Source organism: Natrix helvetica (assembly GCF_964273705.1).
Source record: "Natrix helvetica genome assembly, chromosome: 1".
NCBI lineage: Eukaryota > Metazoa > Chordata > Lepidosauria > Squamata > Natricidae > Natrix > Natrix helvetica.
Window position 1 is genome coordinate 187,798,781 of NC_138548.1, and position 16,239 is coordinate 187,815,019.

The 16,239-nt window shown below is 38.5% G+C and overlaps 1 protein-coding gene across 7 annotated transcripts in view; it reads right to left on the bottom strand.

Annotated features, from left to right (window-relative positions):
* Positions 1-16,239, bottom strand: part of IKZF2 (IKAROS family zinc finger 2) — a 139,423-nt gene that overhangs the window by 53,754 nt on the left and 69,430 nt on the right. For 5 of the 7 annotated variants that reach the window (XM_081932350.1, XM_081932346.1, XM_081932348.1 and 2 more), the window contains 2 exons: positions 15,756-16,025; positions 2,489-2,656 (listed from right to left, as the gene is read on the bottom strand). In XM_081932350.1, coding sequence (XP_081788476.1) covers positions 2,489-2,656; positions 15,756-16,025 — 438 coding nt within the window. The remainder of the gene's footprint in view (positions 1-2,488; positions 2,657-15,755; positions 16,026-16,239) is intronic. The other 2 variants (XM_081932351.1, XM_081932349.1) reach the window with 1 other exon arrangement.

The following is a 16,239-nucleotide window of genomic DNA, read 5'->3' on the forward strand; positions in this document are numbered from 1 at the left end:
AAAACTATGTTTCTTCAGAACTTCCAATGATGTTTATTTTTCTTCAGTCAAAAACTCATGGATACATTTAGTTAATGTTTACATCTCAAAAAAATCATTGAGAATTTCTTTCATTGAAATTTATGTTTCCCACCATATAGTTGTATTTTATTCTATCCCTTAAATATGTCAGTTCTTCTCACAAATAATTGCATGTGTCTTCTACGTATCTATAGGCATTGTGGAAACCATAATTTTAATTACTTATAATATATCTTTTCCTCTTTTCAATGTAGGATAAAAAACGTTTGTATTAATAACTGTTTGAATGAGCCACCATCATAAAGAAAGAAAGAACTTAAGGCCCTGCATTAGGGGTATCAAATGTTTGAAATCAAATAGAAAGTGCTTTTCGAAAGTAAGAAATCCATAGGACAAAACTTTATTGTACTTTGTGCACAATTTGTGCACTTGTATTAATTATTTCTGTATCCACCTTTATTATTTTTCTAAATAATTCAAGTCGATGAACATATCTAATACTCTTTCCTTCCCCCTATTTTCCCCACAATAACAATCCTGTGAGGTGAGTTGGTCTGAGTTACTGAGACTTGCCCAAAATTACCTAGCCAGATTTCATGCCTAAGGCAGGAGTAGAACTTAACCACCAGTCCAAAACCATATGATTCCTGGTAGCTTTAAGAGCATTATTAAGACAGGTTCAGAACTTGTATATTTCTTTTTTAAATTTGATTACATTTTGGAACTTTCACTTACCAATGTTAAGCCTAGGGAAATTAAAAAAACTATGCTATTGTACCATACCTTGGTAGCATGGTATAACAACGAATTGATTTTTGGGGATATAAGGCAGGTACTGACAGGGTAGGGGCATGGCAAATGTTGCTGATAAATAGGCTTTACTGAAATTGGTGAAACTGAGATATATGCTTATAACAGAAAGAAGCAGAAACTTTTATGGATTGTGAAAAGTTTGAGAGGTTATGTTTTGCTTTTTATTTTGTCTCTATTTCCCTTAACTATCTTGCATTTTAAGTTATTCTGGATCCATTTGTTTTGTTCTAAACAACCAAGAATGATTTACTTCATTTTGATAACTTCAATATATAAATTTCATACCTGTTGCCCTAGTTCCCTTTTACTTGTTGAAATTAACATCAATCAGAACTCTCTTAGAACTTCCCAAGTTTACTTGAAGTGTGCTAGCTTGGAAGCAAATGACACACAAAATATTAACTTAATATAGGTCTGTTGATATAAGCACTTTTGTATGTTTAATCTATCAAAAAATAAACAACTAAAGCAATAGCATGAGTAATAGTATGAATCAACTCACTAAGCAACTAAAGTGAGCTGATTTCAGTATTGTTAACTGAACTTTAGCTTAATAGCACAAAAAGCTGCTCCCTGGATTTACATAATTCTGTTCAAATGGATTAAAATTAATTGAGAGTACCTTGAAGTTAAAATAGAGTAAATTAAAAAGGTAGAGTCTCATCAGAAGAGGATAGTATTTTCCTCAAACAGAAAAAGCAAAATTTATTCCAATTCCTTTGCAAAGTATTGGAAGTACTTTCAGAGAGGCAATTATCACACAACCACCTTAATTCGTTCACTGAATTTTACAAATGCTCCAGATAAGAATATCATCAATTTGTAACTTTCCATCTCTCTCAGACACATACCTTTTTTTCCTTTTGAAGAAAAAATCTTTAAACACTGATAGATTGATAATTGTCCAACATTTTTGTTTCATATATTAGCGTGGAACATTTTGCAAAAAAACAAAAGCAGAATTATGGATCAATTTCCATCTCAAATGCTTTTTTCAAAAATTGGCAGGTAGTAATCACAACTTACAAAGTTACACTATACAGAGTTTTGGGAGAATTAAAATTTAAAAACAGCTTAATCTTTTGTGACCTTTTATATTATCTTGGTCTGAAAAAGTTATTGTCATACTGATTTATTTCTTATAATTGAAATCTAATTCAATTATGAAAGTGAAAATATAAAAAGGCTAAAATAAAGATATGCCCCCATTGACAGGAAACTCTTTCATAGTTCTGAGAATTTAGAGAAATCTATCATGGTTTTCCAGAAAATATTATGAATTTTGAACAATATTTAATTCCCAATTCAGTTTTGATCCAATTTCATTTATAGCACTAGGGTATTGCAATTAGAAAATTAGAGCCAACTCTTTCTTTTCAGGTAGTAGTCAGCTTTACTGGAGCTCTGAGAGACACCAAGCTCAATGTTAGAGCACATGAGTTGACAAGAATCAGTCTCTGACATCTGTGTCTAGAAACAAGTTCAGAGCACAGAGCTACGAATCACACAGCCCCAAACTCTGTACATTCAATCCACGGAGACTTTGTAGATCCAGATGGATGGACACATGGACTGACTGTTTGAAAGAACACTGCTGTACAGAGTTAGCTTCAGTCTGGCATTAATGTTAAAAGCAAAAATGCACGAAACTCACCAGAGTGTGTCCTGAGGTGTCCTGTGAGAGCATCCCTTCTTCGGCAGGCATAGCTACAAAAGGGACATTTGAATGGTTTTTCCCCGGAGTGTAATTTGATGTGCCTCAGTAGGTTCCCCTTTTGGGTGAAGGAAGCTCCACACTGATTACAGTGAAAGGGACGCTCACCTACAGCAGATGAAAGAAAAGAAACAACACCTAAGAAACAATGATTGATAGACCATTAACATCTAGACTGGCTGAAAATCTTCTTTCTCAACATATATTACAACCATCTGAAAAATAAAGAACCAATTCATAGCAGCTAGATTGGCCTTAGAGGCTCTTTCCTTCTTTTGTTTGCAAACCACATTATCTGATAATCAAACCCCATGACTTCATTATTTAACTATTGGAGGCATCTAACATTAAATGGAACCCTTGAAGCAGACAAGCGCTATGCTAAGGAAAGATCAGTTGTCAGCTGTAGAAAAGGAAAGCTCAGAAACAGCTAGGTGGATCAAATTAAGTATGTTATGTTCATATAACCCTGCAGAATGCAAGAAAAGGCTACGAATCATCTTTCAATGAAGCATTAAATTATCTCCACAAAATTAAAACTGCAAATATAAGAATTGTATATAGACATTTTAAGCTTCACCAATGATAAGTTGTCGTTCATATTTCAAGCAGACATTAGCATGGCCAAATACATTTCTGTATCTGCAGGTAAAGATCCCAAACCATCTAAATTCATGCGGTGGCATAAATTTAACCTTCGAAACCAGAAAGAAGGGGAGAGCATAAATCAATATGTTGCCATGCTTCAAAAAGCCGCAGCATATTGTGAGTTTCATGATTTAGATGAAGTACTGGTAGACAAAATCATTTGTGGGGTTTGAGACATCAACCTGCAAAGGAGATTGTTGGCTAAAACAAACCTCACTTTGCAAATTGTGCTAGATGAGGCCAGGGCTACAGAATCCTCAACTAAGTCAACAGAAATGCTGCAAAAACACTTCAGCCCTAAAAGCGCACGCAGAGCCACAGAAGTCCATCGCGAGACTATCAAGTGACAGCTATCTGACAGCGAAGTTGAAGTCAGCCGCATGTGCATGGAGAAAAGAAAATTGGCACAAGATTTCAAAAGTCGTTTCCCACCTTGTGCCAGCTGTGGGGGAAACTACCAGAGATCTGCTTGCTGTTTCCGAGATGCAATCTGTCAATGCTGTAACCACAGAGGACACCTCACCCGAGTCTGCAGAAGTGAGTTCCCAGTTACACCACAGCAGAAAACACTCTGCCAGCCAGGCGGCACAACCAAAACCACCCAGGCAAGAGGCATGGAAGCCCCAACAGACACAAGATAGGGCAGATTCCAACGATGCATTCCAAACCAAAATTGAGCAAGCCAGCACTCCAAAGAATAAGAAGCTGCGAGTCACCATCCTCCTTGAAGGGTTACTGTTCAGAATGGAGATAGACACTGGGTCATCTCTGACCATTCTCTCCTGGGCCACATTGAAAAAGGCCACCCCCAGCATCAGGAAACACAAGCTAAAGCACCAAGAGCTGCGCGTCAGCAACTACCAGGGTAACCGAATCCCCGTTTTGGGACGGGGCACCTTCCATGTCCAATTCAGAAACTTTGACAGCCTGCTGTCAGTAACAGTTGTCAGCGGTTCCCTTCTAAGCCTGCTCGGCTTGGATTGGTTTGAGTCCCTGGGCATGGGGGTGATTGACATCAACACCATGTGAGATGACAGAGCCGAAGACCTGCTGAGAGAGTTCAAGGATGTCTTCAGCGGCGATCTAGACAAGTATGTGGGGAGCCCCATATTGTTCAACCTTGGCCCCAACATCACCCTACTGAACTTTTAATGAGTCACAGGCTAAGGTCTTCTTTAGATCGGCTACACCCAAATTATTCTGCCAAGCCACCTAGTGATTCGACCAGAAAACTAAGAACATTTAGCATAGGGGATCGGGTTTACACCCACAACTACGCTGGGGGGGGGGGTGTCTCTGGATTCCTGCCACAATTGCAGAAATCACCGGACCTCGCTCTTACAAATTGGAGCTCGAGGACGGAAGAATTTGGAGGCAGCACATTGACCAACTCGGAGGCCACCTCGACCATTCCAACCTTAGGCAACCAGAGGTAGCTCCAGTACGAGTTAGCCAAAGCCCTACCCAAAAGGAGAAAACATTCACTCTTTTCAGAGACCACTCAAGCCTGAAGGTACCAGAGTACTTATCTAAAAGCTTACAGGCCTGCAATGAGTTCCGAGTGAAGCAGCTCTAGGAACTCCAGCCATGTCCCAGGGAAAATTCCAGGAGCTTCCACCAGGTGAAGCCAGAGAGGCAACAGGTCCGACCGACCTGACCAAAGTCCCAGTGCCAACTGAACTGCACAGGTCAGAGAGAGTCTTTAAAAGACCTGCCTACCTGTGTGACTATGTCACCAGCTGGATTAGCCCATCTAAGAGGGGAGGGGTGTTATATACTGACAGCCAGTATGGTAGGTTCCACCATGGTCCTCTGAGCCAGTGGGAAAATACTTAGTGGTGATTGGCTGAGCCGTTTGACAGCTCCCTATAAAAGGGCTGCTGTCAAACAGAGCGGCGCTGGCTTGTATATAGTTCACACCAATAAAGAGCTGTTGTTTTATCACAAGCCTGAGTCTGCCTCAGTCCTTCACTCAATCTAACACTTTTCATTTGACTATTAATAACCTTAATATGTCTACTTGCCATTCCTGAGTTTCAAGTCTTTTCCGTCTTGACAGTTGAGACCCAGAGACTTGTATGAAGGTAGCCACATTTTGCACAAAGGGCTGTATGGTCAGAGGAAAAAAATATGTCATGCTGTTCTTTGACAGATACAAAGCAGTTTCTCTAAGTTAATTGTGAAACACTTGATTAATTTAGCTTTGGATGTCAGATATAAGATCTTATATATTTAGAGATCACTTCCGGTCCCTGCAGGCGACAGACGTTTGTCTGCTGCTTGTCTTCTCAGTGGGCTCCATTTGGAGCACAGGGGGGCCTTGGAGGGAACCCCCTCCCATAGGGCAGTTTGCTGGAGCCCCCCAGACTCGGCAACAGCCGGTGGGGGGCTTTCCAGCTTCGCCCCAGGAGCTGGGGAGCAGAAGGGGGGGCATGACTGCCCCTTCACCAAACGGGCGCTGGAGGAAATAAGCTAACCAAGAGCATGGCTGAAATGTTGGTTGTGGAGGATCCTTCCTGATCTCTCTAATTATTGGTAGCGGATAAGCAGCAGGCTATCATAAGTTACTGTTCAATCTATTTAAAACCGAAGATTAGAGGGGGGAGTTTTCCTTCTTTAACCCTCCCTCGGATGAAGCGGCATTTAAACTCTTACTCTCCATTCTGGAATGGAGGGAGAACAAAGGCTGACTTGTTATTTGAGCTAACTATGCGAGAAAGCCTGAATACACAGTTGCAAGAGTGCGTGCTGAACTGTTTTTAAAGAAGATTAAAACTTCTGCTCTTCTCACTGCGAAAGGAAGAAGTTAAAATGGCTCCCCTTTGTTCCCGTCTTTGTACTCATAAATGAAGCTGCCTTTTGTAACCACCCCAGGGGGGAAATGACTTCTGGCATCTTTTAATACCTCCCTGGAGGGTGCTCTGGATCTCTTCTGCTGCGTGGATGTTTTGGATTTGTCTCCTCTTGGTGTACCTTTGTGCCTTGGAATAGTGAAGCAGAACTAACTTTTTTACTTTCGGATTTGCCTGTCACCTTGGACTATCCCGGCTGCATGCTCCAGTGGCGCCATTTTCTTTGTGAAAGATTTATCATCTCTGAACATAGACAATGGGACCTAAGAAACCACCAACGGGCAAGTCACTTTCGGCTCCCACCTCAACGACTTCCAGCCCAAATATCCAACAGCCGAAGATTACCTCATTGCTACAAAAAAGAAGCAGTTGGAGTGGCTGAAGAGAGTTCAAAAGAATTGTCTGTTAATGAAATGTTTCGGGAAATTATGAGAGGTCAAAACGAACTGAGGAAGGAAGTGGCAGACCTTAAAGACGAACTCAGAGGGGTACAACATAATACAACAGAAAATAAACAGAAGATTGCGGTGCTAGAGGAAAGGGCGGCCGGGATGGAGGAGGAGGTCAGGGAGGTCCGAAAGGGAATTGGAAAATTTTATGACCAAAATAGAATTTGAAAGAATGTCTTTTTTTCTCAGGTTCCAGAATCTACCAGAGACAGAAAATGAAGACCTTAAAGATATTATGAGCACAATTTTAGCAGAATATCTTAAAAGAAACAAAGAGCAGATCTGGTGGGATATGGACCTGGTTTATAGAATTAATTCAGCTTATGCTAGAATCCATAATGTTCCAAGAGAGGTACATGTTAAATTCCTCAGGAGAGCCACGAGAGACAAGGTGCTAGGGGCCCAAAGGGAGGGAACTTTAAAATATCAAGATAAAGAAATCACCATTCTAAAGCAAATTCCAAAAAAGATAAGAGAAAAAAGGAGGAAATATTCCTCCTTATCAAAGAAACTATATAATAGCGGAATTTGGTTTAGATGGTTATTACCAGAAGGAATGCTGATTTTCTGGGAGGGAAGTTGTATCAGAATTAAGACAGTGGACGAGGCAGAGGCCTCTATTGAAAAACATTTTTCTCTCCCAGAGGATGAAGATAGTGGTGGTGGGGGAAAAGGCAGTAAACCAGAAGACAAGGGGAAGGGGGGGCTGTGGCTCTACCCAGGGACAGGGAGGAGGGAGCAATATCGCAAAGGCTCAGGTCACAAAAATAAATATATTTGAAATATTATTGTAATTGCTGATATTCTAGAAAGTGATAAAGAAAGAGAGGATTGAACATATGGTTGATATAATGTAAGAACTCTGTATATGCTTACCTGTTACATGTTATTTTTAAAATTGTAGAAGCGTGAGAATTGGGGGGGGATTTCTACTGCTAACATGGGAGCTACCAAAATTTTCTATGTACCCTATTACCTTTTTCCCATAAATGTTTTAAAATCAATAAAAAAAATTTACAAAAAAAAAAGATCTTACATATTTCAACCCCTCCCCCCAAAAGGGCACATGTGGAATACTAAAAGGTCACATTATTTATTTATTTATTTATTTATTACTTGAACTTATTAGTCGCCCCCTCTCCCCACAGGACATTATGAAGAAAGAGTACCAGAAGTAGTCCAGGATTGTACAGTCAGTCTCAGGAAAGCAAAAAATTGAATAAATTAAAAGTTAGTGAAGGATGCTAACAAAATCCACAGGTGTTTTTGTGAATGTGTTCAAAACAAAAGAAAAGTTAAAGAATCAGAATATCAGCTGCTCATTGGAGACAGTATAATGCTAATAAGTAACAAAGAAAAGTTGGAAATATTCAAGTCAATCTATCGCATCCAAACAAGACACATTTTTAAGGAAATTATAAAATACGGCAAAGGGGCAATATTAAATTTGATCATGATCAAGAACTGCCTCTTTATTTGAATGAATCTCACATACCAGAGGAACTGCATCCTGGCATACTGAACAAAGTAGCTGATAGTCTTGTCAAACTAATGTATGTATTGTCTTGGATATGAGTTAGTACCATGATGTTATGTAAGGAAGACAAATGCGCTTTTAAGTTGCATCCACAGAAGTGTAAATTCCAAATCTCAAGAAGTAATAAATCTATTTTTTTCTGAATTGGTTAAACTCAAACTTGAATAACCAGGTCTGAATACATTTTTAAGAAGGAGGGGGGGAATGGTAAATTTCATGAAAGGGCATCAAGTACAATCAGGGACAGGTTTGGTTGATGAAGAGAGATAGAAGTAATTGGGTGTGTGCTCTCAAATACTTGAAAGAAAAAATATATTTTGATTCAGGATGCAGGTCATAGAATAATAATAGGCAGACTGAATTCTAATTGAATATTACAAAAATCTTCCTAAGGGTAACTAGAGTTTGGCTGTGGAACCAATTGCTGAGAGAAAATGGGGGCTCCTAGTCAGTAGATCTGAATCAGGCACGGGAAGGATATACATTACATGGCATGAGAGCTTCTGTGGTTTTCTGCAATAGAAGCAGAAAGGACATGGCCTTCCCTCCCTCCTGAGCTGATTAATTATTTGCTGCAGTCCCATCCCACAAACTAGAGTTTATTTCAGATTTTCAAGGTAAAATCGTTTAATATCCCTAACTTAGGAAGAACTTCACTGTTCAGAGTATTGAATGTTTCTGGAAGATGATTCAAAATTACAGTTTGGCTATTCTTGGACAGTTTTAAGTAATTGACACAATATCCATGGCTATGCCCCAATCAATACCTATATATCAAAACTTATTTGTAGAATTTTGTATGTTTCTCAAAAGACTAAGAAATAATTCATGATGCTTATTAATATCATGCCAGAGAACAGCAGCTCAACAGCTAATTATATTTCATAACCACAATTACTGCCTACTTCTGTTTACACTGGGAATGTTACATCACCACAAGTTTAAAAAGAAAACCTTCCAGGAGACAAGGCAAGGGATGTGTAATAAACTTATTTTATTTCTTCCAGGTTGATTCATATGCAATCAACTAGTGACTAAAAAGAAAACTAGATACCTGTAGGCATGAAAGGTAATTAATATATTTGCCTCCATATAGTTACAAGATATTTTCATTTAGCATGTATGGGTGTTTGTATACCTACGTATGTATAGATCTGTGTGTGTGTGTGTGTGTGTGTGTGTGTGTGTGTGTGTGTGTGTGTGTAATGTCAATTCTGAAATCATATTTCAAAACAGTTCTCATGTATTATTTCAACAGTAATTTACACTTGCAGCTCGACAGGGTGATAACAGTTCCAAGGTAACAGAATAGACTCTGCTAGTCAGCAGCCAGAAGATAAACTTTGGCAAAAGTAAACAAGATGGCAGGTTAGACAGAATCTTAGCTACGGAATGAGTGAGGAAGAAGGTTCCATAGAAGAAAATAATATGATCTAGTGGTTATCGCACCAGGCTAGAAAATGGGAAACTGTGAGTTCTAGTCCTACCTTAGGCATGAAAGCCAGCTGGGTAACTTTGGGCCAGTCACCCTCTCTCAACTCAACCCATTTCACAGAATTGTTATTGTATAGAACATAGGAGGAGTTAGGATAATTAGGTATGATCACCACATTGAGTTATTGATAAAAATAATAAAAGTGAGATTTTAAAAAAATCTAAAATCTAAATAATGTGGTATCTTCTTTGTAGATGAAAGCGGTCCAATTCATTCCACCATTTCAGAACTCGGATATTTCATTTGGCTGCATGTTTAGATCATTGTCTCCAACAACCCTGTCAGCCCATCAGTTTGCTTGATATTACCATACTATAATAAAGTCCTACCTTTTACCTAGGAATAACTACCATTTTCTTTTTGAAATTAAACTAAAAGACTTAAACATGTAAACTACTTTTCCACAATGGGAAAGTTTCATTTGATAAAACATCTAAGCAATGCCTGAGGTCAGGAAAACAGAGAACAAAATTACATCAAAACAGAAATAAATTCTGTATGGATGAGAACATCTGAATAGTCAATGCACCACTGCATTATTCTGAAAAAGAAAAAGTATTCCTCAGTAGAGGAAATGTAATGGCTCTGAGAAAAATACCGCTTATATAATCTTTTTTTCTTTTTTAAGATCATAATGTTACTTTAGAAAAATGCTGAAGTGCCTGAAGTATAAAATGTCCAAATTATCTCTGCCAGTAGATCATAACCTAACATTTGAAATGGCTTTAAAGTGAATTCCTATGTTTTATATCCAGGGTACATTAGTGACAATTACTTTGTAACACTGCTCTCCATATAAAAACATCCAAACAATTAAATATTTTCTTGAATGTATGAAACAACATTATTGTGAGATGAAGCATTAGAGCTGAGTATTAAGTTGAGCATTATGTGTTATAAATGGCACCAATTTTACAAACCCTCAGGAAGTTTTCTCTCATCATCTGGGATCTTTTTTAACAGCAATACCATAGATTGATCCCCCAGTCTGCTATATACAGTACAAAGCACACAATTTATTTCTGAGCCATTCTTAATCTTTTCAAGAAAATATGTAGTCGTATTTTGCTCTAGATTGGATATTCCTCACTTCTCAATTTTTTTCTCCTGTTTTTGCTTGTTAATCCTTTGTGGGCTTTTGGAATCTCTCCCCATTTCCCCACTTTCTTCTTTCTTTTTTAAATCTGAATTTAACATCATGATTATGTTTCCATAAAATGGAAAGGCAGAAGATTAGAGGGTATTAGAGAATAATAGACGCCTAATATTAGAGAATATTAGAGGTAATAAGAAAGTATACCTTGCATGTCCTGATTATGACCCAATCACTTTCCTCTGGAACTAGCCAGTCATAAAAAACTTAAGTTGATTCATATATCCACCAAATGAAATTATTAACATTTTGACATATTGTCAAAATGGCCAGTGCATTTCATAAACTTAGGTTTATGGTTTGATATGTTGTGTAAATTCAGCCAATAATGGGTTAGTCAGTAAATTGTGATTTGATATGTTGCATGGAAACAAGCTTAATGTTGCATCTGTACAATGTCTGCTACCATGTTTTCTTCTTACAAACCAGATCAAACTGTAATAGCCAGATCTAGGCTTCTTGATGTTGGATGTAACACTGATCTTTTTATGTAGTTTCCTAGTAATTACAGTCTCTCACACAGGCAAGGAAAGCAATCTGGATTTTTATTTTCTGTGAACAGAATCAGTCATAATTAATATTTACAATATGCAGGATAATTTTTCAGATCTGATCATTGCCAATTAATGCTAAAAACAAGCCACTGTATAATATGCCATTTTAGATCAGTACTGTCCTATATAACTGGAAAGATACTGAGAGTCAAGAAAAGAACCTTTCATTTTGTAGGACTTTGCTCATTTCAGCTGGGCAGGAAAGTGTAGCCAGATGGGTAAGAAACAGTTAATGTCTCTTTATGCAAGGAGCTGATATCCTGAAAGAGGCTGTGCTGCTAGAGCTGGATCCTATGATTTTTCTACTGAAATATAACCACTTGTGCAAGGTGTCACTGGTCTGAAAGAAACCAATTATTCTTGCTTTGGGCCTGGATATATCAATGAAAGACAGTGACTTCTGAAAGTATAGAAGGACAGGGGATACTACCGCAATAAACCTTCTAGACCTTTTAGCAGCATTTGATATTATTGAATTAGAAATATTGATAAATGTCTCACTGATTTGGGAGCTGGGAGAAATCAGAGGTTCCTTTCCTATCTGCTGGACCAACACTAGAGAGTAACTTAAGAATTGATTATAGTTTATACATAGAATGCTATCCTTTTGATTCTTGCTATTCAAAGTTTACATGAAACTGTGGAGAAAGAAATCTGGAATTTTGAGTATGGTGTCATCCATACCATACAAAAATGATATACAATTATATCTTCACTGAATCAAGAAAGGGGAAGATGCTTGCAGTTTCTTAGAGGCTACGATAGATTACCGTATTTTTCAGCGTATAAGACGCACCAGAGTAAAAACCAAGGTTTTTGAAGGGGCAATTTTTTAAAAAAGTAGGTAGGTGGATAGAGAGAGAAAGAAGGAGAGAGAAATACAGTAGGTAGGTACGGAGAGAGAGAGAGTAGTTAGGTAGGTAGATAGATAAAGGGATAAGAGAAAGAGAGAGAGAGAGAGAAATAGAGAGAGAGAGAGAAATACAGTAGGTAGGTAAGGAGGGAGGGAGAGAGTAGGTAGGTATGCATGTAGATAGAGGGGGAGAGAGAAAGAGAGAGAGAAATACAGTAGGTAGTTAGGGAGAGAGAGAGTAGATAGGTAGATAGAGGGATAGAGAGAGAGAAAGAGAGAAATACAGTAGGTTAGTAGGGAGGGAGAGAGAGAGAGAGTAGGTAGGTAGATGTTTCCAGGTATATTTATCCATGTGCTGGAGAAGGAAATCGCTGACAATCTGCAGCACCTAAGACTTTGTTTCTGCTGGCACAGCACTTGATCAATCTAATTCTCATTAATCACTCTAACTAAAGAGCTTTCCAAAAGGAAAAAAAAACCTTTTTGCACTCTGCAAACCTCCCAAAAATGGCCTGTTTTATGCAAAAACAGCCCCCCCCCCTTTTTAAAAAAAGGCATGAATAGCCTTTGGGGAGCTTGCAGAGTGCTCCTGGGGGATGGGGTGGGTCAAAACGAGCAAAAAACGGCCCATTTTTTGTGAAAATGGGCCCTTTTTTGTCAAGACAATTGCATGCATAGTCTTATGAAGGCTTAGGGAGTGCTCCTGGGGGCTGGGGGAGGGCAAAATTGAGCAAAAAATGGCCTGTTGTTTACTCATTTCTGCCCTCCCAGCCCCCAGGAGCTCTCTGAAAGCCTCCTACAAGCTATGCACAAGGTATGCATTTTGGTGTAGGGGCGGGGCTGTATTCGATGTATAAGACGCACCCAGATTTTCAGCCTCTTTTTTGGGGGAAAAAGGTGCGTCTTGTACTCTGAAAAATATGGTACATATGCTCCAACAAACAGAAGATGAATCTAAATAAGATGATGTTGCAGTGGATAGCTGAATCTCAGACTCAGGAATTAAGAAGATGGTCTATTCTGGCTGAAATCATTCTTTCTTGAAAAACAGATCTATCACTTAGAACCTTCCTTTATATAGCTGTGGAAGTTCCTTGATACAAAACTTCCTTGATTTAAAAAGAAACATCCTTGATACAAATAGGGATAGTAATTACTCTGTGGAAATAGATCATTATCTGGAAGATATTTTATTATTGTAGAAATTTTCTGCTGTTGAACAGTCCCAATAAACATTTATTTGAGTTTCCTACTTCAGGTATGCAGTCTTTTGTATTGTTAAAATATTGAAAGAGGGTGACAGATCATTTCCAAGGCAAAGCCAAGTCATATGGGCAGCACACCAATAAAAATACATTGATAATGAAATGTGTGGACATAGAATTGAAAAGGGTATGGATTCTTTCAAACAGGGCACAGTTGCAAAAAAAGCAAATTGTCCCTCCGGTGATTGATGGGTCTTACCATTCCACTTTGTCCTAGCTTCTTCCTGTTGCAGTCATAAGCTTTGGTGCAAAAAGGAAACTTTTGTTTTTAGCCAGTTTACATAGGAGTAAACTCATGGGGCAGTCTTCCCAGTCATTTGGAGGGAGACTGGGCAAAACAGACAGAAATTGGTTTGGCACCCCAATGTTAACACCCCAATGTTTTATTTCTTTTACAGATGAAGGTTTTTGCAAAGCTGTGGGGAGAGATAAGGCACTCTCTACTGGTCAAATGATTACAAAGGGGAAACATTGGTGAATGGCTCTCTGCAAGTCTTATCTGCCCACAAAAAAGCAAACCTGTCCATTCCAGTAGTGCCCATCTGTCCTTAAGTAGACAAAACAACCTACTCACACTCTGCTTAATTTTCATTTCTCTTGGTTAAGACAAAGCCTTGGCATCTGCAAGGCCTCAGGAAAACCTCCATACTTTCCCTACAAAAAACCTTATTCTGGTTTTTTCTTCTTCTTTCCTTGCAACATTTTCCTTTGACAACACAGGCCTTTTGTTGTTGTTTTGTACCTCACCTTAATCAGCCTCCAGGGGACAAAACTAAGGGAGTTAGTGTTGTTCCCTTCTTTCTTCTGAGGAAAGGAAAAGAGAGAGAAAAGAAGAAGCCAATTGTACATGGAAGCAGGGAATAGAGAAAAGTTGAGAGAAAGATCATTCTCTCCCATACAAGCAAATCTTCCTTGCTCTTCACACAACAGCTTGCTAAATAGAAGTTATTTGGGAGCAATATATTTAAAGTGTGAAAAATAGAAACTGTTCCTGCATTTCTGGAAGAAAGTGCTGGAGGAAGAGAGCAAAAGACAAAAGACATTGTCTGGGGAAAGCAGCTTACACTGGAAACAAAGGGAAAGCAGAATACAAGAGACAAAGTGAACATGGTCCCTGCCAAATGGGGCTGCAATATTTCTGTGAAAGGCAAGGAAAGAATGCAATCCTTGTAAATGCTATTCAGACAAGACTGAAGAGATCAGCACTTTCAGGATCAAGTTATCAGATAAGTTATTGGAATATAGTTATTACTGGGCAAAACGCATTACGAAATAAGTATATGTCAAACATATCTACATATAGAAAATTCCATCAACCTCCCTATGGTGTGCTTTTATAAACATTTCTTCAGAGTAAGGATAGAGTCCTCTCTATCCACAGGCATATTAAACACTGAAATTGAAAAAATAAGTCCTGGTTTCTTGGTAGAGTGACTATCTTAGTTAGTCCAGGAACTACCAAGGTATCTAATTAAGCAGTGACAGGTTAGATCCTTCTTATAATATGTAACAAAACAAGGGGGAAAGTTCAAGCAAGCTGATCCCAGAGTTCTTTGGATAGGGATGTATTAATCAGTCTAAGGCATGGCAGCTATTGGTATTTTTAGGGATGGAGGGGGGGATGTTCAGAGGTGGTATGCTGCCGGTTCGCACCATTTCAGGTGAACCGGTAGTGATGGTGGCACGAGGCTCTGCCCACCCACTCTGACATCATCAAGAACCTTCTGTGCATGCAGAAGGTTTCTGCACATGCCCAGACATGCTTCGTGTATATGCTCCAGCTACCGAACCAGTAATGAAGAAAATAGAATACCATCTCCAGGAGGTTTGTACACATGAATATTAGTTTTCATTGTGGATATACAAAAACATACCAAAATTTGATTTCTAAGTCCAGCCTAACCATATGTTATTCTTTACAGTTTCTCAATAAATTCAGATTTCTCTAAAATGGAGACTGCTTCGTATACAGAGACTGATAGCTGGTAGACTGTTTTCATGCTGAATCTGTCCCTGGTCTCTATGTCTTTCTTTTGAAGGATGTTCTAATGTTAGTAAATATTTTATATCACCAAGTGGCTTCCAGAAATGGTAGAAGGGGAGGATTTTGTAAATAAAAAGAGAGGTTCATATTAATAAGCCAATTTAGTATATACCTTCATAGTGAAGGAGACTTAATATGGAATCATCATTTCTCAAGCGTTATTGTGAAAGAGATAAGAACATGAATTCATGTTTTTTAATATATTACTTCTTTGTAAGCAAAGTTTGAAAAGATTTTTTTTCCTTTACTGCACATGATTATCAATGATGAATTGAGAAATATTAGAGAATAGACGTAGGCAATATCAACATCAGATGCCAAAGGCAGTCATCACATTTTTTTCTTTTGGCTGCTTACCAGTGTGACTCCTTTTATGTACCATAAGCACATTGGGCCCAATGCAAACCATGCCACAGACGTCACATTTCAGTTTACCATTCGGAAGCCGGATTCCTCCCTCGCCTGACAGCTCCTGCATTTTTCTGTTTTCCCCAATCTCCTGGTTTTCAATCAGGGGCTCTTCCAAACTGCTCCCTTCATCCTGCCCAATGATCCCATCTTCTCGCTTTAGACGCTTTCTGTTAGAATCCTCATCATCGCTATGTATTTCCTGCTTTATGGAATTTGCTGCAAAAGAAGAAAAAGGTGGAGGAAGAGGAGGAGACATATTAAAAATAATTATGTTTCCCTTACATTCATTTGTGAAAATAATACACAAATATACTATTGCATTAACCTTATGCATATGGGTATGAACAAGCCAGGACATAACTACAGAATCAAGGAACAGGACATAAATACAGGACCAGGAGCAGTTGCTATTTTTTATTATTTGTAAATA